At 44.5% G+C, this 23357-nt stretch overlaps 10 protein-coding genes across 10 annotated transcripts; 5 read left to right on the top strand and 5 right to left on the bottom strand.

Annotated features, from left to right (window-relative positions):
• Positions 1–259: 259 nt before the first annotated feature.
• N7469_001782 (uncharacterized protein) lies at positions 260–1651 on the bottom strand (the record flags this gene model as incomplete). Its single annotated transcript, XM_056640702.1, has 4 exons — positions 260–980; positions 1033–1146; positions 1213–1513; positions 1576–1651. 4 exons carry the CDS (start codon positions 1649–1651, stop codon positions 260–262), a joined length of 1212 nt encoding a protein of 403 aa, XP_056506459.1.
• A 482-nt stretch (positions 1652–2133) lies between these two features.
• On the top strand, positions 2134–3048 carry N7469_001781 (enoyl-CoA hydratase/isomerase family protein; the record flags this gene model as incomplete). The annotated part of the gene is made up of 2 exons (XM_056640701.1): positions 2134–2537; positions 2607–3048. 2 exons carry the CDS (start codon positions 2134–2136, stop codon positions 3046–3048), a joined length of 846 nt encoding a protein of 281 aa, XP_056506458.1.
• A 350-nt stretch (positions 3049–3398) lies between these two features.
• Positions 3399–7074, top strand: N7469_001780 (uncharacterized protein; the record flags this gene model as incomplete). The annotated part of the gene is made up of 5 exons (XM_056640700.1): positions 3399–3768; positions 4005–4223; positions 4287–4400; positions 4553–4794; positions 5752–7074. 5 exons carry the CDS (start codon positions 3399–3401, stop codon positions 7072–7074), a joined length of 2268 nt encoding a protein of 755 aa, XP_056506457.1.
• Positions 7075–7482: 408 nt separating this feature from the next.
• N7469_001779 (CaiB/BaiF CoA transferase family protein) lies at positions 7483–8941 on the top strand (the record flags this gene model as incomplete). Its single annotated transcript, XM_056640699.1, has 5 exons — positions 7483–7683; positions 7734–7805; positions 7874–8049; positions 8112–8202; positions 8258–8941. 5 exons carry the CDS (start codon positions 7483–7485, stop codon positions 8939–8941), a joined length of 1224 nt encoding a protein of 407 aa, XP_056506456.1.
• A 1397-nt stretch (positions 8942–10338) lies between these two features.
• Positions 10339–11145, bottom strand: N7469_001778 (rhamnogalacturonan acetylesterase; the record flags this gene model as incomplete). Its single annotated transcript, XM_056640698.1, has 1 exon — positions 10339–11145. The coding sequence occupies one exon, from the start codon at positions 11143–11145 to the stop codon at positions 10339–10341; it is 807 nt and encodes a 268-aa protein (XP_056506455.1).
• A 438-nt stretch (positions 11146–11583) lies between these two features.
• On the bottom strand, positions 11584–13490 carry N7469_001777 (Amidase; the record flags this gene model as incomplete). Its single annotated transcript, XM_056640697.1, has 6 exons — positions 11584–11699; positions 11766–11850; positions 11901–12755; positions 12810–12962; positions 13021–13143; positions 13206–13490. 6 exons carry the CDS (start codon positions 13488–13490, stop codon positions 11584–11586), a joined length of 1617 nt encoding a protein of 538 aa, XP_056506454.1.
• A 375-nt stretch (positions 13491–13865) lies between these two features.
• On the bottom strand, positions 13866–15246 carry N7469_001776 (alcohol dehydrogenase; the record flags this gene model as incomplete). Its single annotated transcript, XM_056640696.1, has 7 exons — positions 13866–13918; positions 13973–14111; positions 14181–14215; positions 14282–14704; positions 14759–14839; positions 14897–15009; positions 15071–15246. 7 exons carry the CDS (start codon positions 15244–15246, stop codon positions 13866–13868), a joined length of 1020 nt encoding a protein of 339 aa, XP_056506453.1.
• Positions 15247–18009: 2763 nt separating this feature from the next.
• N7469_001775 (MFS transporter) lies at positions 18010–19663 on the top strand (the record flags this gene model as incomplete). Its single annotated transcript, XM_056640695.1, has 5 exons — positions 18010–18100; positions 18166–18411; positions 18473–19306; positions 19365–19538; positions 19590–19663. The coding sequence occupies 5 exons, from the start codon at positions 18010–18012 to the stop codon at positions 19661–19663; spliced, it is 1419 nt and encodes a 472-aa protein (XP_056506452.1).
• A 291-nt stretch (positions 19664–19954) lies between these two features.
• Positions 19955–21108, bottom strand: N7469_001774 (phosphatase PAP2 family protein; the record flags this gene model as incomplete). Its single annotated transcript, XM_056640694.1, has 4 exons — positions 19955–20339; positions 20404–20743; positions 20805–20898; positions 20968–21108. The coding sequence occupies 4 exons, from the start codon at positions 21106–21108 to the stop codon at positions 19955–19957; spliced, it is 960 nt and encodes a 319-aa protein (XP_056506451.1).
• A 428-nt stretch (positions 21109–21536) lies between these two features.
• med7 (mediator complex subunit MED7) lies at positions 21537–22383 on the top strand (the record flags this gene model as incomplete). The annotated part of the gene is made up of 2 exons (XM_056640693.1): positions 21537–21797; positions 21874–22383. 2 exons carry the CDS (start codon positions 21537–21539, stop codon positions 22381–22383), a joined length of 771 nt encoding a protein of 256 aa, XP_056506450.1.
• Positions 22384–23357: the final 974 nt, after the last annotated feature.

The raw sequence follows: 23357 nt of genomic DNA, 5'->3' as shown, positions 1-23357 counted from the left end.
GAGCGGGCTCTGTATATTCACCCCATTTGAAGAGAAAAAAGCTACAAGGAAAAGGGAGATGATCTAGCTCCGTACCATCCCTGTTAATTTCCATAGTCTCTCGACCTCTCACGACTACAGGCTCGATTTAACAGGTCTCCTACATGGAGGCTCTTCGAGGTCATATTCGAATAAGGTGCGATGCATGCAATGCATATACAGAAAGATAAGTTATGGCAAGTCTGCTAATCTTCATTTCGCTGTATCAAAAGTTGCATCCCTACATCCGCGATGCCAACTTTCCGACCGTCTCATGGAGGACATAATCGTGTCGCTTTTTCTTGCTTCGCACACGCTCTCCATCTTGCGGAGTGACATATCGAGCCTCTACAGCAGGATTGTAACCAACTCCAGCTGCTTTGGCTACATCAGCATCGGAGACTTTGCTGGTTTTCTGGCCGTCCGCACGCTTATAGATAGTTACCACTACTGCTCCACCTAGTCCCAGATTGTGTTGCAAGGCTACGTCTGCTCCATCGACCAAGCGATTGTTCGCCCAGCCACGAAGCTGCCAGGTTAGCTCCGCGCATTGCGCTAACCCTGTAGCCCCAAGTGGGTGTCCCTTGGATATCAATCCACCGGAGGGGTTGATGACAGGCCCCCGCCCACCATACGTAATGTCACCGCGGCGAACCATCTCATGTGCCTTACCAGGGTCTGAAAAGCCTAGCCCATCCAGAAGTAACATCTCATTTGTGGAAAAGCAATCATGCAGTTCACAGACTTTAATATCCTTCGCTTGCACCTGGGCCTCTTGCATGGCTAAATTAGCCGCATCTCGTGACATGTTGAACCCAACAAGATCAATTGCACTTCTTGAGTATACTTCTGGTCCATCAGTCAACATCTTTTGGCCCGCCATCAAGATTGCCTGGGAGCGGAGATGCGGTCGGGCATCAAGGAACTTCTGGGAGACTATGACAGCTGCTGCTGCACCGTCACTAGTTGGGGAGCATTGAAGTTTGGTAAGGGGGGCCATAGACTGCAGTGGACTTGAGAATCTCCTCCCGGGAATATGCAGTTCTAAACTGTGCATAAGGGTTCTTTTGTGAGTGTTCGTGGGAAATTCGTGCGATCTCAGCAAAATCCTCTGCCTTTGCGCCATATCTAGATCCAATTATCAATCCGTGATTCTGGGGTCCCATGGTGTTATTGTTTCATGGACTATCTCACCTTGACATATACTCCTGCCCGGCATTTCCGAAATACTGTGCATTCCGTGGTGCATCATGCTTGCCAAATTCATTTTCCATCATTTTAGTAGATGGTCCAAGTGGACTAGGACGATCATCCCATACGCTCTTAATAGAACCCGGGCGCATCTGCTCGAAGCCGATCACCAAAACACAGTCTGCGAGACCACCTTTGACCATTTTACGAGCGAGATGCAAGCCGGTTGAGCCAGTCGCACAAGCGTTGTTCACGTTATAAACTTCAATTCCGGTCATACCAAATTGATAGAAAATGCGCTGTCCTGTACTTCATGATCAGAGAATATTTTCGCAGGATCCCTCCCAATGCTTTTTCAGAGCCTACCAGACGTGGTGTCTCCATAGCAATAGCATGCTATTCCTGCTTCGACTGAATCATAATCTATTTTCGCATCCAGCATGGCTTTTACACCTGCTTCATAACCCAACTCGGGGTACTCCCCGCGTACGACGGGGTTTTAAGAACTGGGTGAGTCCAACACCCAGCACGTATGCATTACCTGAGGATTCTTGCACCATCTTATCTTATTGAATTTTCTGGAGATAACGAGTAACTCTTCAATCCGGGGTAAATTGATGGAACTAAATAAAACAAAGTGGACCGTGATAGCCGAGGTTTCCGAGGCAAATCTGCCATCCCCGCATTTTATGGCTCGTCTGCAAAGCACGGCTGATCTTAAGAGACGAACTTGGTAAGACTCAAGCGAGGAGCTATTTGTGCCCTGCATAACCCGACACCCCATAAAGGCTATATAAAACCTGGAGTGTACATTGTCACTTTTTTTTTTAAAAAAAGAAAAAACACGAATTCGATCTTGATAGAACCCGAATCGCCCCATTTGCACGCGTTCATCACGAACAAGCTGAGTTACGCAAAACAAATATGGCCGAATTGTTACAGACGCAACCTCCACCGACGACTTTCTACCAGTTGTCCTACCCCAAGCCAGGGGTTATGCTGGTGACTATCAATCGAGAAAAGCAACGTAATTCTCTACCAGCAGAAGCCCATTGGGAAGGCCATGCATTATTCTCATGGTTCGACGAAGAACCATCTTTGCTAGTCGCGGTTGTTACTGGCGCAGGTGAAAAGTCTTTCTGCGCAGGGCAAGATTTGACCGAGCAAAATTCTTCACGTCGGGGACCCAAGACTGCTGCTCAACGGGCTGTCATGGAGCATCCCCCCAGTGGCTTCATGGGACTAAGCCAGAGGAAAGGCCGAAAGCCCGTTTTGGCGGCCGTCAATGGATTTGCACTGGGGGGTGGATTTGAAATTTGTCTTAATTGGTAAGGGAACACTTGGATTCGCGAGATTTGCTCTGCAATCAAAATACTAATTAGAGTTCCCATTTCCAGCGACATTGTTGTCGCATCACCAGGTGCACAATTTGGTCTACCGGAAGTTACTGTTGGATTATACGCTGCAGCTGGAGGTCTTCCCCGACTGATGCGAATCGTTGGACTTCAGCTAGCCTCTGAGCTTGCGATGACGGGTCGGCGACTTTCCGCCCAGGAGGCTCTAGATTATCGATTAATCAACCGAATCTCTCAATCACCCCAATCGGTTGTCGATGAATGCATTGAGATGGCAGTTCGAATTACGAGCTTCTCACCAGATGGAATTATTGTTACGCGGCAGGGTCTACGAGAAGCTTGGGATAACCCAAGCGTGGAACATGCCACTTCACGGACGAGACATGAATATGTCAACAGGCTTGTTGCTGGGGACAATTTCAAAATTGGAGTTGAAGCCTTCGCCAAAAAGAAGCAGCCGAAATGGGTCCCATCGCGTCTATGACGTAGAGGAATATATTGGAATATATTCCTTGTTTAAATAGACAATTCCATAGGAAGGTTGCTATTTACTACAATCAACCCCTTTTTTTACTGACATGGATATGCGAGTATGTATAATAAGATCATTTTTAAACAAAATTATAACGTGTTACCCCTAAATTGAATACATCGGCCTCTCCCGACGCATTTCCATATGCGCAATTCATAACTTTTTGCTCGGCCCGAGGATGTTGCAGCGTAAGCTCATGTCGATCCCCACACCCTTGTGCCTCAATTCCATCATCAAAAGATATACATTGGCCTTTTGAACATGCCATCATTACAGATTCTCCATAATAATCAACAATAAAAATGATTCCAATCATTATCGGCATTGCCGACATCAAAAACCGATCGGCGAAAGTTGAGGATGCCAGGGAGCCGGCAGCTTTGATGTTGGAGGCTATTCATGCAGCCATTAAGGATGCTAGCGGCTCAACAGCCAATAGTACCAAGTTGCAGTCCAGTATTGATAGTATTGACGTTGTGAAAACATGGACCTGGCCATATTCAGATTTGCCTGGTCTTTTGGGCCAGAAGTTAGGTGTACAGCCAAAACACAAACTCTACAGCGAACATGGGGGAAATCAACCAGCAAAGCTTTTGGATGATGCAGCAAGACGTATCGCAACTGGAGAGAATCAAGTTGCCGTGTTGACTGGGGCAGAAGCCCTTGCATCTTGTAAGTTACTCGTGAGGGAGTTTTCCTTCATCATACTGATATCTTATAGTGGCGGGCTGTGTTAAAGAGGGTAAAATGCCACCTCCAGGTTGGACATCAGGACCAGAAGCCGAGTCTATAACAGATGTATTTTCTCCAACGACAAGAGAACTCAAGAAGGGTATTTAAAATGGGAACAATCTAGACAAGAACCTAGAGCTTACATGAAAACGCAGATATTGGCGGAATTCACTCAGTGGGAGCCCCCATTCACATCTATCCACTATACGAGAACGGATTCCGAGCGCATCGTGGTCAATCAATTGAAGAGAACCACCAAGAATCTGCTATTCTCTATGGCAACTTTAGTCAGACTGCGGCATCGAACCAATATGCATGGAATTATGGCCAGAAGCCCGAGACCGCAGAGTCTATTGGAACGATCTCAAAAAAGAATCGGATGATTTGTTTTCCCTGTAGGTTGCTCTTCCTCAAAGGTGTTTACTCAAAGCATATCTGGCTGATGCATTGCCTCATAGATCCCCTTCTCATGAATGCATTCAATACGGTCAATCTGGGAGCAGCTTGCATTGTGACTTCGACAGAGTTCGCAAAACAGCTTGGCGTCCCGGAAGAAAAATGGATCTATCCTCGTAAGTATTCTAAATCTCAACAAGTATTTATTTTCTTGCTGATGAAATGCTCAGTTGGCGGTGCTGGATTTCGAGAACGCGATCTCTGTGAGTATCCTAACTTCGAAGAATGCAAGCTGTTTATGAATCTTGGCTACTAACATAGATTTTAGTCTGGGAACGCCCTAACTTCTATGAAAGTTCAGCAATTTCTAAGTCTCTCGATGAATGCTTGAAATCAAGCTCGCTCAAGCCATCTGATATCGGCATTTACGACTTCTACTCATGCTTCCCCATTGTCCCGAAACTTGCATGCCATCATCTTGGCATTTCAATTACAGAACCACAGAAGGCAATTACGGTTCTTGGAGGCTTGACTTCATTTGGAGGGGCAGGAAATAACTATTCGATGCATGTAAGATCACCGCTTTTGTTTTTCGGCATATTGTAGAAAATGCTAATTCAACAGGCAATCACCGAAATGGTTCGCCAACTGCGCACCGGTTCAACACAGAATGGTCTGATTCTAGCAAACGGTGGCTTTCTGTCTTATCAGCATGCCATCTGCATCTCCAAACAGCCCCGACGAGACAAGACTATCTATCCAGATGGTAGTCTCTTACAAGGTCTGATTTCGGATCCAATACCACCTATAGATCTTGAAGCAGAAGGGAAGGCCCAAATTGAGGTAAATCATCACCTCTGACATCGTCTAATTTTGGAGAGAGCTAACTCAACTTGCAAAATCCGAAGACATATACAGTTGAATTTAGCCGCAATGGAAGTCCCAGTTGTGCACACATTGTTGGTCGTATACTTGGGAGCAACCATAGATTTTTGGCAAACCATGGCGATGAAGCGACTCTCCATCGACTGTCTTCAAGGAGTGATGAACCAATCGGGAAGATTGGAATGGTAATTCCTGATCCAGCTGGTGAAAAGGGTCAAAAGAGGAATTTGTTCTATTTGGATAATGCTAGTACTGCTCGGCTATAAAAAGTCGACGTGTAAATACAATTTCATGTTTATACTATGCAACTTGAACACACGAAGAGTCCTCTCAGTTATTACAAACCTCTTGTAAAAAACCCGGAGTCCCAAATTCTATATTAAATGGTAACAGCAAGTTGAACATGCCAATTAGTAGAAATATAGGCGAATAATTGACATAGAATTGCCGGAATGCTTCCTCGGCGTCTCTCGGCGTGCCCCGCATCACTCCCAACTCTTTGATTGTTTAACTACCCAAGGGGCTCTTTACCATCCTGGTTGATTGAAACTTTTTGATATCTAGAGAGAGGGAGGTCAGATGTGAGATAGGCACTTTCTATTTTGACCTGACCATCATGGCGACTCTGTTGAAATTTGTAAGTGCCAATCCAAGGCCAAGTCGTTCATCCACGCTCATCAGCCACAGGCCAGAAGAATGAACCTGGAGAACGTACATCCTATGAACAATATTTCATGTCTCATGTTCCCTCGATCTACACGTCCTCTGCATGCCCGCGCCACGGAGTTTTTACAAAATCAAGACCCAGACCTCTCCGATTCACAGCGTACTGTACGCGAAGCTGTAGGCAAGATCTGCTCTGATTTTCCGGATGAATACTGGGCTCGCGTGGATGAAACCCATAAATTTCCGACAGAGCTTTATGACGCGCTAGCAAGGCAAGGCTGGCTAGGCATATGCTTACCCCAACGATATGGGGGATCTGAACTTGGCATTTCTGAAGCAGCGGTAATGATGCAGACAATCTCCGAATCGGGGGCTGGCATGACTGGTGCTTCTTCCATTCACATGAATATATTTGGTCTAGAGCCTGTTGCAAAATTTGGAACAGAGGAACAAAAGGAAAGATGGCTCACGCCCTTGATTGCCGGTCGAGAGCGAGCATGCTTTGGAGTCACGGAGCCAAATACGGGCCTTGATACACTCAAGCTACAGTCCACAGCTCGTCGCGATGGTGAGGGCTATAAGCTCTCTGGCCAGAAGATATGGATCTCAACTGCGCAGAGAGCGGACAAAATTCTAATTTTAGTACGCACTACTCCACGAGATCAGGTACGAAAGCCCTCTCAAGGATTGTCTCTATTCTACACCGACCTTCAAGTCCCCGAGGTCGATATAACCGAAATACCTAAGATGGGTCGTGCTGCAGTCGATACAAATACCTTGTTCTTCGATAACTGGCATGTACCGGCTACGGACCGTGTAGGCCCGGAAGACGAGGGCTTCAAAATGATAATCCACGGAATGAACGCGGAAAGAATTCTTATCGGCGCTGAAGCACTGGGATTGGGATTTGCAGCTATACGTCGAGCAGCATTATATGCCGGCGAAAGAGTAGTATTTGGTCGTCCTATCGGGCAAAATCAGGGAGTTCAACACCCTCTCGCTGAGAGTTGGATGAAACTCGAGGCTGCTCGAATGATGATCTACCAAGCTGCTCGCTTGTATGATCAAGGTTATCCAGGTGGAGAGTACGCAAATGCCGGGAAATATTTGGCCGCGGAAGCTGCTTTTGAGGCGTGCGAGAGAGCAATTCTCGCTCATGGTGGTATGGGATATGCGAAAGAATATCATGTTGAGCGCTACCTTCGTGAGGTTTTCATCCCTCGTATTGCGCCTGTCAGCCGGGAAATGATATTCAATTACGTCGGAGAGAGAGTGCTTGGGCTGCCCAGATCATACTAGTCAGACGTTACAACATAAATTCATAGTATGAATTAATTCGGTTTGCCCGTCGCATAATTTTCAGAAGTTAAATATTCTAGTAGTACATTTACGCAGACTTCCTGCTATCAACTGTAGGTATATCATTTAGGGAAATCCCGCCTTGGGACTTCGAAGAGCTCGACTGCAATGTAATATTATTTCAATTTTCTTTTTTGGCAAGCTTTAAGCAAGATAGGATGCTCGGTGAATTTCGGAGATGTGCATCGGTCCAACAAAAGGACCGCGGCATACTTTGAAGCGTGGGGGACATCAGATCGGCTTTATGCGGGGATGGACCCCTCCCCAGATTTCCATTTCGCGGCAATTGATAGCAAAACAAATACACTTATAAGATCAGAAAATCAACAAAAGGGAAGAAAATCAGCAATGACTACTCTCAGGCTGAGATCGTCCTCGAACTATATTGCCTTCAACCGTTTGGTGTCTTTCGCCTCGAGGAATGCACACCTCCGCATCCATGGGCCAGCAATACTCTGTTCAAATCAGCGAAATTTGAAACATACGAATGCTCAGAAGAAAGGTCTTTTAGATGGTATTCGAATCATTGATTTGACTCGGGTTTTGGCAGTATGTCAATATCGTTCAAGATTGCAGAATCTGGAACTGACTAGTTCAAGGGTCCATTCTGTACCCAAATTCTCGCTGATTACGGCGCCGATGTGCTGAAGATTGAGAATCCGAACGGTGGTGTAAGTCATAGACCTAAAACAAAAAAAAAGAGAGAATGAAATAAAAAGCGTGGTCTAAATAAATGCAGGACGACACACGCTCGTGGAGAACTGCTGCCGAGAGGGATATCTGGAAAGCCGGCAAGAAAGACATATCGGCTTACTTTTGTGGTATTAACCGCAACAAACGTTCAATGACCTTAAATTTGAAGCAGGAGAAAGGCCGTGAAATTTTGTTCCGGCTCATTGAGCGTGCAGATATTGTGTGCGTGTACTCCCGCATTCCTATATACTCTTTCTGGATATTGCAATTCTTACCGTTTCCAGAGTTGATAATTTCATTCCGGGAAAAATGGATGAAATGGGAATTGGATATGAGAAACTTCGCAGTATCAACCCTTCAATCATCCATGCTAGTGTATCTGGTACGTTATCTCAAGCCCATAATTGACTTCGAGCTAAGCGTTCTCTAGGCTACGGAGCAAGCGGGCCGTATGCCCAGCGTGCAGGCTACGATGCAATCGCTGCAGCTGAAGCTGGACTGCTACACATCACCGGCGAAAAAGGACGGTCCTCCCACAAGACCTGGACTCGGTCTTACTGACATGAGCACTGGACTATATCTTCATGGAGCAATCTTAGCAGCGCTATTTGCCCGGCAACAAAGCGGGAAGGGTCAAAAGATTGATGCATCGCTATTTGAAAGTCAAGTATCGTTACTATCTAATGTGGCCATGTCTTGGCTGAACGGGGGAGTTGAAGCCCAACGTTGGGGTACAGAACATCCCAGCATCGTTCCTTATCAAGCCTTTCAAACAAAAGATTCTTACATTGTTCTGGGAGCTACAAACAACAAGCAGTATAGGATCCTTTGTGGCTTAATAGATCGCCAGGATCTTATCGAGGATCCTCGCTTCGTCGATAACACGGCCCGAGTACAAAATCGAGAAGAGCTGATGCAGATTTTGACGAAAATTATCAGGAATAAATCAACAGAAGAATGGCTTGACCTACTTGAAGGAAGTGGAATGCCATATGGGCCCATAAACAACATTGAGAAAGTGTTTTCTCATCCCCAGACGGAGGCAACGGATATGGTTCATGACATACCATCTGGGCTGGCTTCCTCCGGAGCAATCAAAATTCTAGGTTCGTGATGAATTTTTACCTCTGCCCCCCCCCCCTGCTCCTGAGGTTACTCTTATCGCATGGATTCCGAGTCTTGATAGTATAGTACTGATGATAAGAAAAGGGTTTCCGGTAAAATTTAGCGAGACGAAACCTGATTTCAGAAGTTCTCCACCAGCACTGGGGGAGCATACGGAAGCTATATTGAAAGAGCTAGGCTTTTCACAGGAAGACGTACAAAATTTGCGCGCTGATAAAGTCTTATGAACTGGTTTGGAGCGTCACGACATCATCTTGAGGTCGGAACTCAGCATCTGTGAGGGTTGCAATACTAGAAAACACGAATCTTTGTAGCTAGTATGATACTCAACTTATTTACTTTGTTTATGCTATTCTATGCTAGTCACTATAGATTACTATATATAGCTATATAATAGTATAAACTGCAGTATAGACTGATATTGTTCGCTCCTGCTTCAATTTTCGTTACTTTTTCTGATCTGTCGACAGCTCCTGCCAGTCGTGGCTCTTTCCACTTGTCTGAATTTCTGCAATTAGGGTTACTCCTTCCTCTTTTGTTTTTTAAAGAGACGCTTTCTCGTTTGATGAGTAAGACTTCATCTTTCCCTTCTCCATCGCCCTCTGATGACATTCCAAAGGAGTACAACGTTACACCTCCCGCCGATAGAGATGTCATCTGGGGACTATGCAGGTTATCATGGACTACAAAAAGCAAGCAAAGGTTTTTTTGTGGCTTTCAGCATACTAGAGGCCTTTCTGTGATGTAGGTTCTATCAATCCTGTGATATATGAACGGACCAAAAAACTCACAATTAAAAGATGTAATTTTGGATGGTTCGACTCTTGTCTACTGCTCAAGGAAAATATCGAAGCCGTCCAGATCTGAGAGCGGCTGGCTCACCTCACCATCAGTAAATCAATCATCGCTTTGTATAGTATGCATGACTGCCCTGAACAATTCAAAGTCGGGTCCCTGTTGGATCCTGCCATAGCCAGGTTCTCACAATTGGCTAGCTTATGGGATCGTAGGATATCGACGCAAGGATTATGGATCCCTAACCAGGTTTCTACGTCGAGATCGGCAATTAACCGTCTTTCCTTTCTGTCTAAATGTCGCGACCTCGTGACAACTTTCATACCAGATCCTCGATAGGTAATAGCGAGAAATGTCTGAATCGCCTATCATCCCACCCTGTTTGTTCCTCGTAGAAGTAATCCATCATATGGTTGGTCTCTCGTATAACATCCTATCTTATCATGTTATGACTTTCTCAAGACAGCTGAACATTCCGCCTGTCGGAACTTCAGTTCAATTCCTATTACTAGATCTCTAAGATTATGATAGATAATCAAAAATTCTGTGATTGACTCAATGTTCTCTTTCACTGGCGATGGAATGTACTATTCAGTTGATCCCTCTGGGCCAATAGTAAATACCCTTTCCTATGTCGCTCTCTAGCTCTTCATCGACATGAATGAAGCCCTGTCCCTTCAATTCAGGACGGTAAATCCCAATCAGTTCAGCCACTATACCACCAAAGACAATGGAGCCTCCAAGATTGAGATGAGTTCTGTCATCCGCATTCAGATTATAAGTGTAGGCCTTTTCGGGCCCAATGGCATTGAGATAATCCGTGCTTCTTTTGTTCAAATTGATATAGATCGCATCACTACGCCGAGCAGCGGTAATGGTAGCCTTTGTCTCATTCGAAAGGCTTTGAATGATCGCCGGTTTTCCAGTTGAATTTTCATAGTTGCGACGAGATAGAGGTGTGACGAGAATCGGCGTGGCTCCGGCATCACTCGCCTCTGCTACAAAGTCTTCCAGGTTCTTCGTATATTCATCGAGAGAAATATTGGCCGTTGGCTTCTGATCATTGTGTCCGAATTGGATCGTCACAAAGGGACTATAGTCAGCCTTAACGGATCTGACTGTATTCAAAACTTCACTCCAGTCTCCTCCGGCTCGAAAACTGACTGTGGTGGCCCCGTTGTGTCCGTAGTTTCGACCAGATGCCCCATTGAACAACGTTGTGTTTAGAAATCCATCACCCCATCCCCCACCACCAGATGTCTGCTTTGCAGTTGTACTATCACCGGCTAACACGAAGAATGGTGGTTTTGATGATGACTTCTCAGACAATGCTGTGGGGAGTGGTGCCCCAAGGACAGGGGATAAAGCGAATAAAGAAACCAGCATAAATTTCATCATGGTTCACAAAAATACCATAAGCTTGACTCAAACAACCGAGTATCCTGTTTATCTTCTGTTAGTCAAGGCTGCTAGCCTTTATATAGTCAGGAAATACTTCACTGACGGAAAAATTATATCCAACGCCGTGATATTTCCGACGCCCAGCGGCGAGTCTGCGGGGTAGCACAGCCAGAATCATGATTCAACTTGCATGCAGTTGGTGCCTCGCATGGTATTACCCCGAAAATAGATCGAGTATGCTAGCAAGGCCTGTTAAACGAATGTGAGCGACTGTTATGGGCTGCACTGTCATACTAGCGCATCAAAAATAGTTTACTGTTCACTGAACTCCCGCCTTTCTCATGCTTGACTAGCGAATATTTCATGGATACTTTTAGTAAGAGCAATCTTGATATGGAATTTCAACTAATATCTGTATCTTTTGATAGGAAGGTACTACTCTTTAAGAGCTGCAGCTATTATTTCCGTGGCTTTGACGAGCTCTTCTTCGTGGAGATGTCTGCCGACAACTTGTACACAGCATGGGGCTCCTTCTACTGCGTCTGCATCATCTGTCTCATTGATTTATTGTTAGAATATTGAAAGAGTATAAATAAAGATAATGGATTGTAACTCACACGGTGGTTTGTAGTCAACATCTCTCACAAAGGACGCGTCCATGGCCTTGTCTGCCTTACCATAAGGGATAATTGCTGCGGGATACTAATAAATTTTTAGCAAATCTAAACCCCCACAGAGAAGGGATTACTCACGTCGATAACGTTCCAAAGAACTGTGTACGGTACGAAACCAAAGACATCGTGAGGTTGGGCGGTTCCTTGATACCCAGGCATGATGATCGCATCAACTTGAGATTCCACAATCAACTCACGGAACTCCTCCTTCATTTCATTCCGTTGCTGGTTCAATTCATAAAGAGCTTCCAAATTCAAAGGAGCATACTCATATGGCATGTACTCATGTGGCAGAGCAGTTGATTTCAACGCAGGTATCGTCGGTTCGCCACTGGCCGCAATATGCTGAAATGGCGTACCAGCTGGATCCATGGCAAACATACGGAATGCAAGGGCACATGCATCTCGGATTGATGAAGTTTTCAGTGGAATGATTTCGTGTCCTGTCGACTTCAGCTTTTCGCTCGCCGCGCTCAGGGTTCGCAAAACAGGAGGATGTATTGGGAAGTGCGAGTCTTCCTGGATCAACCCAAGTCTCAAGGTTGCCTTGAGCTTAACCTCACGCCATGGCGAGAAAATTGCTGTTGAATCTAAGTTCCATGGATCATATTCAGTCACGCACCGCATGAGCAACTCCAGGTCCCGAACAGAAGTGGCCAAAGGACCGGCACATGCTCTGATGCCCAACAAGCCTTTCCGAGACGAGCTGGTTTGTCCGCCATACGGAATCCTATCTGCTGATGGACGCAGGGCAAAGGTGCCATTGCAGATAGCCGGGATGCGAATCGAGCCAGCAATATCAGTTCCAACCCCAAGCACCGAGCCTCGCATCGCGATGAGTGCCCCTTCGCCACCCGAAGATCCACCAGCAGTGAGGTTTGATCGATGCGGATTGAGCGTCCGACCAAACACATAGTTGTGTGAGTCGGCGGCCTTTGAGTGTTAGTTGTGTCTTCTTGAACTGGGGGTGATTGGTCTACAACCTACCATCATTGTTTGTGGGATGTTTGTCTTCACATAAGGGATTCCACCAAGACGCACGATGATCTCGACTACAGGCGAGTTGGATTCAACAGGGCCATTGTTTATGAATGAAGTAAACCCGATGGTCGAGCAAACGCCTTTGATATTAAAGCAGTCCTATGTGCACATGTCAGCAGCAATTCTCAAGATAATAGGACATTTGTGGACCTTTCACCTTGAAGCTGATGGGAAGTCCATGAAGTGGTCCGATCGGCTGGCCGGTCTTGTTGATATACGCATCCAATACCTTTGCCTGCTCGAGTGCTTCTTCAAAGAACATTTCAGTCAAGCAGCGTGTCTATCAATTGTCAGCAAGTTATATGGTAGCAAGGATCTTATCAAGTCCGTGGGGTATCATACCAGCTGCTGTGCAACCGCTGCTCGAATGCAAAAGGCTTCCGTCACCTCGTAGGCTGACAACTCTCGTCGATGCATTTTCTGTAAGAGAGAAGTCGCATCGTAATTTTCGGTGATGTCTAATTGCTTTTGAGAAAGAATACCGCAGCGGCGAGGAATATCAAGCACATTTCTGTTGGTCGTCTCCGATATGTCTGTATACTCTGCAGGCAGACGCCATGCCGAAGGAATCTGAGACGAGACCTCGGCTTGCTTTTTCAAAACAAGTGTTTTCCAGTCCTCTGTCATGGTGCTCACAGTGTTACACTAATGTATGAGGAGAAGAGAAATAGAAATCAGCAGATGTCGTGGAGATGCAACTTCGAATGCGGGGGGGGAGCAGCCTTATTTATCTTCTGGCAGCACGCGAAGTATGCAACTACTACATTAACATTAACAATACACTTCGTGCTGTGTTTACTGCTGGATAAAGCAAGTCCAAGCGTAATAATCAGTCTCTTATCTCAATTTACTCCCCATTTACATCCAAATGATCTCGAATTCTTTCAACAATTTCACCTCCTCCGCCAATCAGCACTTTTTGCGCCGCCCCATCAAGCTTCCCCTCGACAACGCCTCGTTGCTAAAGTCAAAATGGTTGTGTTACTCGCATGGCCTTCATTTTTAATCCATCGTGATGACTGCACGGAATCGCACGGTCCCCTTAATCATGGCTTCTGTATATTGGTCAATGGGTAAATCATATTCCGCGTAGTTCTCGGGTTACGCACCATATGCCTCGTTGGCTTTATCAAGTGGGAATGTCTCAACGAGACATTTCACTCCTTCAAGTTGAGTAAATTCAATCGCCTCCTCGGAATCTAAAGCGTGTCCGCTCGGCCATCCATGCACAGACAGTCCCTTGGTGATCTATTTACAAACGATGTTAGTGGAATTGATATCGCATGGGAAATAGAGCAGCCTCATAGAAAAACTCACCATTGTCATGGAGTCAAATGGAACCTCACCCGCAGCTGATACAATTTGAAGATATTAGTTAGCTGATTCTGCACTTATCACCATCATCAATTTGAACTCACTCGCAAGGAGAAGTAATTTCCCAAGAGGACCAAGCCCCTTCATCAACGGCGAGATCACTTTGGAATTCGGTGCAGTAGCAACTACCAGTGCTGCACCACCAAGCTTCTGTAGTACTTCAGCAGGGTCCTCCTTGCTGCTGTCGATGTATTCATGAGCTCCCAATTCCCGAACAAACTTCTCCTTTGTCGCATCCCGAGAAATGGCCACCACTCGAAATCCGAATCGGTTTGCATATTGAATGGCCAAGTGACCAAGTCCTCCAAGTCCTTGAATAGCAACGATCGATCCAGGTTGGATGTTGAGTCGTCGCATGGAGTTGAAGACTGTGACTCCGGCACATAAGATCGGAGCATACTCTGCGGCTGAAACGTGCGTGGGGATGCGAACTCCCGATTCCGCGCGAAGTATACAATATTGAGCGTCTATACAGACTTGGTTAATAGGGCAATAAAAAGCATATTCGAGGATAAGCTCACATCCGCCATCTTTTGTTACCCCATTGATGATACCCAAGTCACAAATTTGGAAATTTCCTCTACGACAGGCAAGACAAGTCCCTATTTTGAGTCAGATCAATCTTGTAAGCTCCCAGTGACTCTTTTGAGTCAACATACCATCATGGCCACCATGCCATGGACCTCCGATACGGTCGCCAATTTTCCATTGCGAAACATTGTCACCAATCGCAGCAACATGGCCAATTAGCTCGTGTCCAGGTACAACGGGACTATATGCATCTCAGTAAATTAACTGATTGACATGAGGACGAGAACAGATTTTATTCTTACAATTTACCCATGGCACCATAAGCCTGTGGGACATGATCAGAAAAGCAAACACCACATGCTTCTACTTTTACCAGCACTTCGCCAGATGCAGGTAGAGTCATCTTGACTTCTTCCACATGTAAGGGACCGCCAGCCTCGCGGAAAACAGCGCGCTTATAGGATGACGGCAGTGACATTGTGGGTTGAGGTTTAGCAGGAGGATAAGGATGGCGTATTAGTATTTTATCAAAAGAAGTCAAGAATCATAAAAGTAAATACAAAATGGAAATTCAGTCAGAGGGGCAAGTTAAGTAGTAATCCGACTTCATTTCAAAGACCACCACTTCGTTTAATCCCCATAAACAGCTGCACGAGCCTTGCGGAGTTTACGTGCTCGTAGACCGATGCAATCAACAACACCGTCATGCTGACGTTTAAAGTCCGAGTTTGATAATTTTCAAGAATGAAGTATATCAATCAATCGCAGCACATTTCCTCATTCAGGCGATTTTATTTTCTCGAGCCAGAAAAAATACTTCTATCTTGATGACTTGTGATTTCATAACCCTCGGTCCAACGTTTTAAGTCCGAACCACTAACGTATTCAACCACCGAATGGGCCACACCGCCGAGTGGGCCACCCCCACTGAAATAGCACGCGTCGTGGCTACACCACACTTTCAACCACCTACCATGCCACCAATTCGCTCACAAAAAAGCCTAGATACTGAGCACCAAGAGGGCCGTATCCAACTTGCCCTATATGCCTATAAAAAAGGCGATTTTAGCAGTATTCGTGCTGCTGCATCGGCATTTCAAATACCGCGCAACACCCTTACACATCGGCTAGCTGGCACACCACAACACGCTATCCTACGCGCAAACTCACATAAATTGACCGAAATGGAAGAGCAATCGCTTATAAATTGGATACATTCAATAGATTCACGTGGATTAGCCTCTAAAAGCAAACTGTATGTGAAATGGCTAATTTGCTGTTTGCAAAACAAGAAGATACAACACCTCAAAAAGTTGGTCAAAACTGGATAACTAAGTTTATTCTATATACATCAGTTATTAGAATATGTTTATCATATTGTTATAATTATAAATATACTGAATACAAAAATCCAAAAATTATTCAAGAATGATTTAACTGTATTCAAAATATAATAATCGAATATAATATCACTGATGATGATATCTAGAATTTTGATGAAACAAGCTTTGCAATGGATTTTACAGCAAAATCTTGAATTATTACAAATTCTGAATATTCTGAAAGCCAATTCTGTGTGGTTTACTATAGTATCGGGCGATTGGCGACTCGAAATATCCAAAATAGATAGATTGAAGATTCAATTATTCTTAATTGGCTTCAAGATTATTTTATTCCGAAAGTTTGAAGTATCTCTAAAAGATATTGGATTATATTTGTTCTGAATGGTTATAGAAATCATACTATATCTCAATTTGTTGAAATATACAAACAAAATAAAATTATATCAGTTTGTATATTACTGTATTCATTATATCTATTTCAGCCATTTAATATTGATTGTTTTTTGATTATTAAACAAATATACAGAGATTTTGTTCAATCAAAGATATATTATAGTATTAACTATATTAATAAGCTTGATTTTCTGATATTATATATCCAAATATACAATATAGTATTTATATCAGTATCTATCCTATCAAATAGCTTTGCCAATGCAGATCTTATATTATTTGATCCTCAGCATATACTAAATAAACTTACAGTTCGGCTTCGAATCTCTATTCTCCCTTCTAGCAATGGCAATAATAGCAGTCAAAATTTTACACTATATACACCACAGTATACAAAAGATCTAAAATATCAGATATCAGCTATTAATTCGTTATTACAACAGCGATCAACAAACCCTGCTATCATTATATTAGATGCCTTACACCAGATAGGTAAAGACTTTGAACAACTGCTATATCAGTATGCTATTGACACGCATAAATTCGAGCATTTACATACTGAATCTATCTACCAAAAAAGCAAATGTGTTAATAAGTCTAAACAGTTAATCCACAAAGGTGGTTTAACCGGTGCTGGGGGCCTACAGCTTACACAAAATGGTGGTGAAGGTCCTAACAATAGCACTGCAGAGGGCGCGGATAGGGGTGAAACGGCCAATCAGAGGCCACGCCAGAGGTGTACAGTTTGTAGAAAGCCAAGGCATAAATGTAACAGATACCCTGATATTGTGGTTAATTCAAATAGTTAATTTTATTAGTGGTTGTTGTTTTATATGGTGTTTTGTATTGGTGAGTGCTACTGAGTGGCCCACTCGGCGGTGTGGCCCATTCGGTGGTTGAATACGTTAGTCAGTGCCATGAGTATAAAAGTACGCAATTCCTTCTATCGTTCTTCTGTTATATCCATGCAGAAGAAAGTTATAAACAAAAAATGATATAGCTATTGGAACAGATTGTTCAATCGAAACGATCAGCAGGTAGTCTAAAATCTAAATTATACTATTGTATACTTCATCATCGGATGCCTTTCGGAGGATTAAAACGGAGTTTCTCTAATTTCAATAATAGTAGATGAAACGCAATACTAGGATATACGTCGATTGAGTCATAATGCACTTATAATGCACCTTTCATTTATTTAATGTCCATCTCCCTCCCAACTCTCAGCCTGTCTACACACATAGATAGATCCATAGCAAAGTGTGAGTCATGAATTCAAACCCATTTTCATGAACATTGAAACGCCGTCCATGACACTTTGGAAGAGTTCAAGATTAATCCTCGTCCAATGCAGCTAATTAAGGGTACAACTCTATCTTCGCATGTTCCCAACCTCGTGATTTAGCTGCACGGCTTGCATTAGATCGACTTGACTCATGCGAACCCCTCTCAAATCCTTAGACAATCCGATCATCAAGTCGACACTTCCTTAAGAAAGCACAAAAATGTCATATATTGAGAGCACACGAGTTGTTCAAGGCTGGCGCTCTTCCAGGACTTTGATCCTTGGAACCGCCTGTCTGGCTTTATTCACAGGTAAATACATTTGATCCTCCATTTGATATTTCAAGTCACTAAATAATTCATCACATCTACTTTAGAAACTCTACTTTACGGATTCGTTGTCCCCATTTTGCCATACATGCTCGAGGTTCGCTTGAATCAAGATTCCAGCCAGACTCAACGTACCACATCTGGTCTACTCAGTGTTCATGGATTCGCAACTCTCATATTAACCCCTCTGATCGCTGCCGCTGCCGATAAAACGCCAAACCGCAAGGTTCCACTGACCATCGCGCTCGTCGTGACTCTAATAGGAACTATCCTAGTAGCGTTAACTCCTACGTGTAAGTCCAAGCATGAACAGCTATCCTGATGTAAACCAATGATGACCATCATATAATCTAGTATGGGCAATCTATCTTGGTCGAATCCTCCAAGGCATTTCTGGGTCGGCAGCATGGATCATTTGTCTAGCAATGCTCACTGATAACGCAGGAGAAGGCCGAGTTGGAAGAGTCATGGGGCTAAGCATGTCAATCGTCCTGTCAGGAACTGTTGGAGGGCCAAGTCTTGCAGGAGTTCTGTTGCAGTGGGCTGGATATTGGCCAGCATGGGCTGTTCCTATTGCAATAATTCTCATAAATATTCTCTTTCGATTAATCACAGATGAGCCACCAAAAGCATCTACCTCACAACAACCTCCTTCTCGAGAAAGTCTTTCGCCAGATGAACAGGGTTCCTCGGTCAGAGATGTCGAGAATTCAGAAGAAACTCCTTTGCTATCAGACTCTGCCATACCCCGAGAAACAGCATGTCAGGATGAACATACCACTACGGACGCCCCAGTCTCCTTCTATTACGAAATGCTCAGTGACTGTCGTGTCCTCGCCAGCATTTCCAGCACGACGATATACTCCATAATAATCGCAGGATTTAATACTACTCTACCAGTCCATCTTCGTGAGATATTCAATTGGGGATCTTTCACCGTGGGAATGATGTTTCTCATCCTACGCATTCCTGCTATCATTCTAGGTCCTTTGATGGGCTGGGTACGTGATCATATCGGACTACGATATCCAACTACATTAGGATGGGCATTATTATCTCCTTTGATGTTATGCCTAGGACTTCCTTCTGGGCCAGAACATCATGGAAAGGCACTGTTTATTACCTGTCTTGCTTGCATCGGCATTGCATCGACCTTAGTCCAGGGTGCTGGTGTATTACACACCATCAGTAAGTAACTACAACACTGGGCTACACCAAGTCTAGAACTAATATTCCTCTTCTCTAGCGATTTTGAAAGACGTGGAGAACAGAAGGCCGAAAATATTTGGTCCACAAGGTGGACTTTCAAGGGTCTTTGCCATTAATGAGGTTTCTTTCAATGCTGGACTCATGTTAGGCCCGTTGTTGTCAGGCATTTTATCAGAGGAGATTGGCTATTACAATATGAGTGTGACCTTGAGTAAGTCATTGAATCTTGCTCGCTGGAATAGTTCTAATTCATGCATTGCAGGTCTCATCTGCTTGGCCAACGCAATATTTGTGTGGAACTTTTTCGAAAGAGGACTCGCTCATAGCGAAAAATGAATATAAAATGGACAGATCGGGTGAACATCGGACATCTCAATACAAAAGAATGTTAGTGTTTGTTTGCATAAAAGTATTTCACCATGGTGATCAGTGGAAATTGGCATTTGTGGCAATAAAGCGTTCGTTATGCCCTGTATTTTTGTTTTATAGTTGAAAAGACAGTATCGTCAAAACATTTACATTTGAATTTTATTATACACATTATTGCTCGGTAAATGGGGATCACTCGAGTAAGCCAGTTAAGTCACTCATCTCACTGAAACACTTACATATCAAGGAGGATGGTGACTATATCACTCGAGAGCTTCCCATCTCTTCTAACGGATAAGTCTCCCCGTGTGCGACCCCGGGGCTATCGCTTTGTGACATAGACTGTGGTAAGCCTCGTTCCTCATCATCGAGTTTGCCAAACCCGTCCAGAACTGCATGATCGCCCTTGTCATAAGGAATATCGCAATATGGAGACCGTAGGGCAGGATAGTAGCGTCGGTAAGAGAACCATGCTATCAACATGCCGAGTGAAGACCCAACAGATACATCCCAAACATCGTGGCGATAATCGTCCAAGCGTGAGATAGCGATCAAAAGGGCGCACAGAAGTGGGACGAATGCCAGCAAGCAGCGTCCAAGATCGGTTCGTGGCCGGAAAACGTGCATTTGACCGGAGAAGAAGCTACACCATTGTCCGTTAGCTATATTTCTCATGTTTGTTGCACACTGGCGTTGGAAAGTCCTACAGGGATAAATATCCCAAACCACTGAAAGCAAAGCTACTATGTCCGCTAGGAAAACTTCGCCAGCCTTCTTGGAGGATATGTTGGTTCGATTCAGTGCAGACAGTCCATGCGACCAGCGCATTGTCTGCGGTGCCCCGGGAAGGCTTGCATCGGGAGAGCAAATCAGGCCGAGGCCTTCCAACAGCGTTCTTGATGATATCCGTTAAAACAGTCGTAAGCATTAGAGCGACCAAGAGGCCGAGCACGGTAACTTGGGTTCTTTGTGCACCAGGATGTAGCAATGCCGACCAGGTAAGTATTATTAGGAAGGGAATGACTCCGGCGTAGAAAACCGCCCACACTAAAAGAGATAGCAATCAATATCAATTCGCGATGTTGAGGGTTGGCTAGAGCAGTCGTACCAACAGGAACCCGCTCATGGACAGCGAATGGGTATTGAATGGACTTGTTATCGAGGGAGAACATGCGATGAAACGGATTGACAAAGACTTGGATCTACAACAAATTAGACGGGCAATTAGCGAAATTCATGATCTTCACGAAATTTAACGACAAGAGACCAACCATTAACCATCCTGCAATTAGGACTCCCAATGCGATATAATCCGCCGCGTAAGAGCGCTGAGTAAAGCGCGCAGCAGCCCCAGCAAGACCGACGCGATTCAATATAGAAGTTGATGAAGTTGATGAGCGACTACGAGGCATCTTGACAGAGCCAACAAGTGTAGATAGGACGAGGTGTCGGCGTAGAATGTCTCGGTCGAGAAGAAGAGGGAGATTAAGATAAGATGGAGATCATATCAGCATTGGCTGCAGCATGGTAAGTGGGCTGTCACAAGGATACTCTTGAAGGAGAGAATTTGACAGCAGTTAATCTAAAATAAGAGAAAACGGAAGACGCGACTTGACTTTATAACCAAGCGAACAATTGCAGAAGAGAAGAAAGTTGAAGATGCAAAGTGACGAAGAAAGTGGAAGGCCGCGCGGAAGAGAAAGCGGAGAGGCCGAGGCCGCCTTGGAACTGTCGACGCTTTCAACTTCAACTTCTCTCGCTTCTTCCACTTCTTCCACCAACTGTACACTCTCTTGTTAATACAGCTGGGCTTAGTGTTCACCAATCGAGCAAGCTAAATATGGCAGACTCTCAGCAACGCGCTGTCACTGCTGCTTTTGCACCACCACCACCTTTATGGAGACACTTTACGCAGGACAATCTCAACAAGCTCGAGGAGATCAAGAAAGAAGCATCCAAGGGACCGAATGGAGAGCCAGTTAGGGAAAAAATATGGTCTCCGTCGGAATTGCGTGCCTTGGATGTACCTGACCAGCTGCGATTCCTTATACCGCCAGAGATCCCCACGGGGGAGTACTCTGTTTTTGGTGAACTACAGACTGTGAGTTGGGCTATCAAGGGCCACACGCCACTTCTATAATGAAAGCTCTAGCTAACGATATCCTGTTTCAACTTAGTTATCTACAACACTCCCTTCGCTGAAAGAACAAGGCATTGATCAGCTCTACCCAGGGCCCGCGGAAACCAATGACCAAGACAATTCACAAGGCCCTCCTCAGCTCAATCACGCATATTACCTCCTTAAAATCAGCAAGTCTCTTTTACTCAATTTTCTTGAATTTGTGGGAGCTCTCTCGGTTTCTCCCGAACAGTTTGAATCCAAAGTGAACGATTTGCGCAACTTGTTTATTAACGCCCACCACCTCCTCAACCTCTACCGCCCACACCAGGCTCGGGAATCACTGATAATGATGATGGAAGAACAGCTGCAACGGAGCAAAGATGAAATTGACCAAATGGACAAGGTCAAAGCCGAGATTGAGAGCGCCCTGGAACAAATGCAGGTCCAGGGTAGAGAGACCAAGTCCGCAAAAGCACCAGCTGAGAAAAGTTCTGTTTCGAATAAAGATTCTCAGGAGGCTGAGGATGCTCGACAGATGTGGGATATATTGGACAAGGAGATTTGATGGAAGATGGATACCCTTTTCTTTCACCTTCAACCACTCCTTACACGCAACATTCCATATGCCACCAGAATACACGCTATCGCCTGTTGTTCATAGCATCAATGCGTGGTCAAATCCGGTGGGGTCGTACACTACGTGCATGGCTTAGCTCTAGTGTATATGGTATACATTGAAGCTGAGCCATGCAGCAACAACTAGTTCAGTTGGGAATCCAGATACTTGATTCAGGATCCAGGCTATACAGCAACTTCTCACCGGGCCTAAACATGTCCGTCTATCTTGGATTTGCCTAGAAGCTTTGGGCTGGTATCTGATGGTCCTTCTCATGGATACCAAACATTACGGTGATTAGCTACAGTTCTGATCTAACGCCAAATAGGTGCTAGAGGCAATTACCTTGAATGGCACCAGCCATTGCCAATATACTCTATCTCAAACATTATTATTAATAGCTTGATATCCAATTCATATTCTTCTTCTCATGATAATACCATCTACACTCGTAAAATTGTATACATTTAATCCCAATCCGGCTAGATCCGGCCCGTCTGTCATTCCGTATCACGTGATCCACAGGTTAAAGTGGACTTTTTCCGCTCGCTCGAAAGTTTCTCCCGAATTTCCCAAAGTCCAGCGAAAAAGCAGAAATTTTTGACGATTTCAATTATTCTTCTTATTATGATTCACCAATGGTAAGTGGAAATCCACCTGTTTATTTCTCATCATCTTCGAGGATGATTATGCCTATTAAATATGTTTCAACCCCATCTGAAAGCATTTCAATCTTACATACGAAATCGCTTGGTGGTTATACTGTGCATTTATCTGAGCTTTGTATCAATCTTGAATTCCTTCTCGATTGAATTCAATGTCATTGTTGTCAAGGATATTTATGTTTTATATTATCTCGGTCGACAGAAGCTAACTTTGTGTGAAGAATAGGAATACCTTTTGACATCTCCCGACCCACTTAT

This window comes from Penicillium citrinum, assembly GCF_028827155.1.
Source record: "Penicillium citrinum strain IBT 23319 chromosome Unknown utg000001l:1.0-4955037.0:1.0-4956770.0, whole genome shotgun sequence".
NCBI lineage: Eukaryota > Fungi > Ascomycota > Eurotiomycetes > Eurotiales > Aspergillaceae > Penicillium > Penicillium citrinum.
This window is presented reverse-complemented; position numbering and strand designations above follow the sequence as displayed.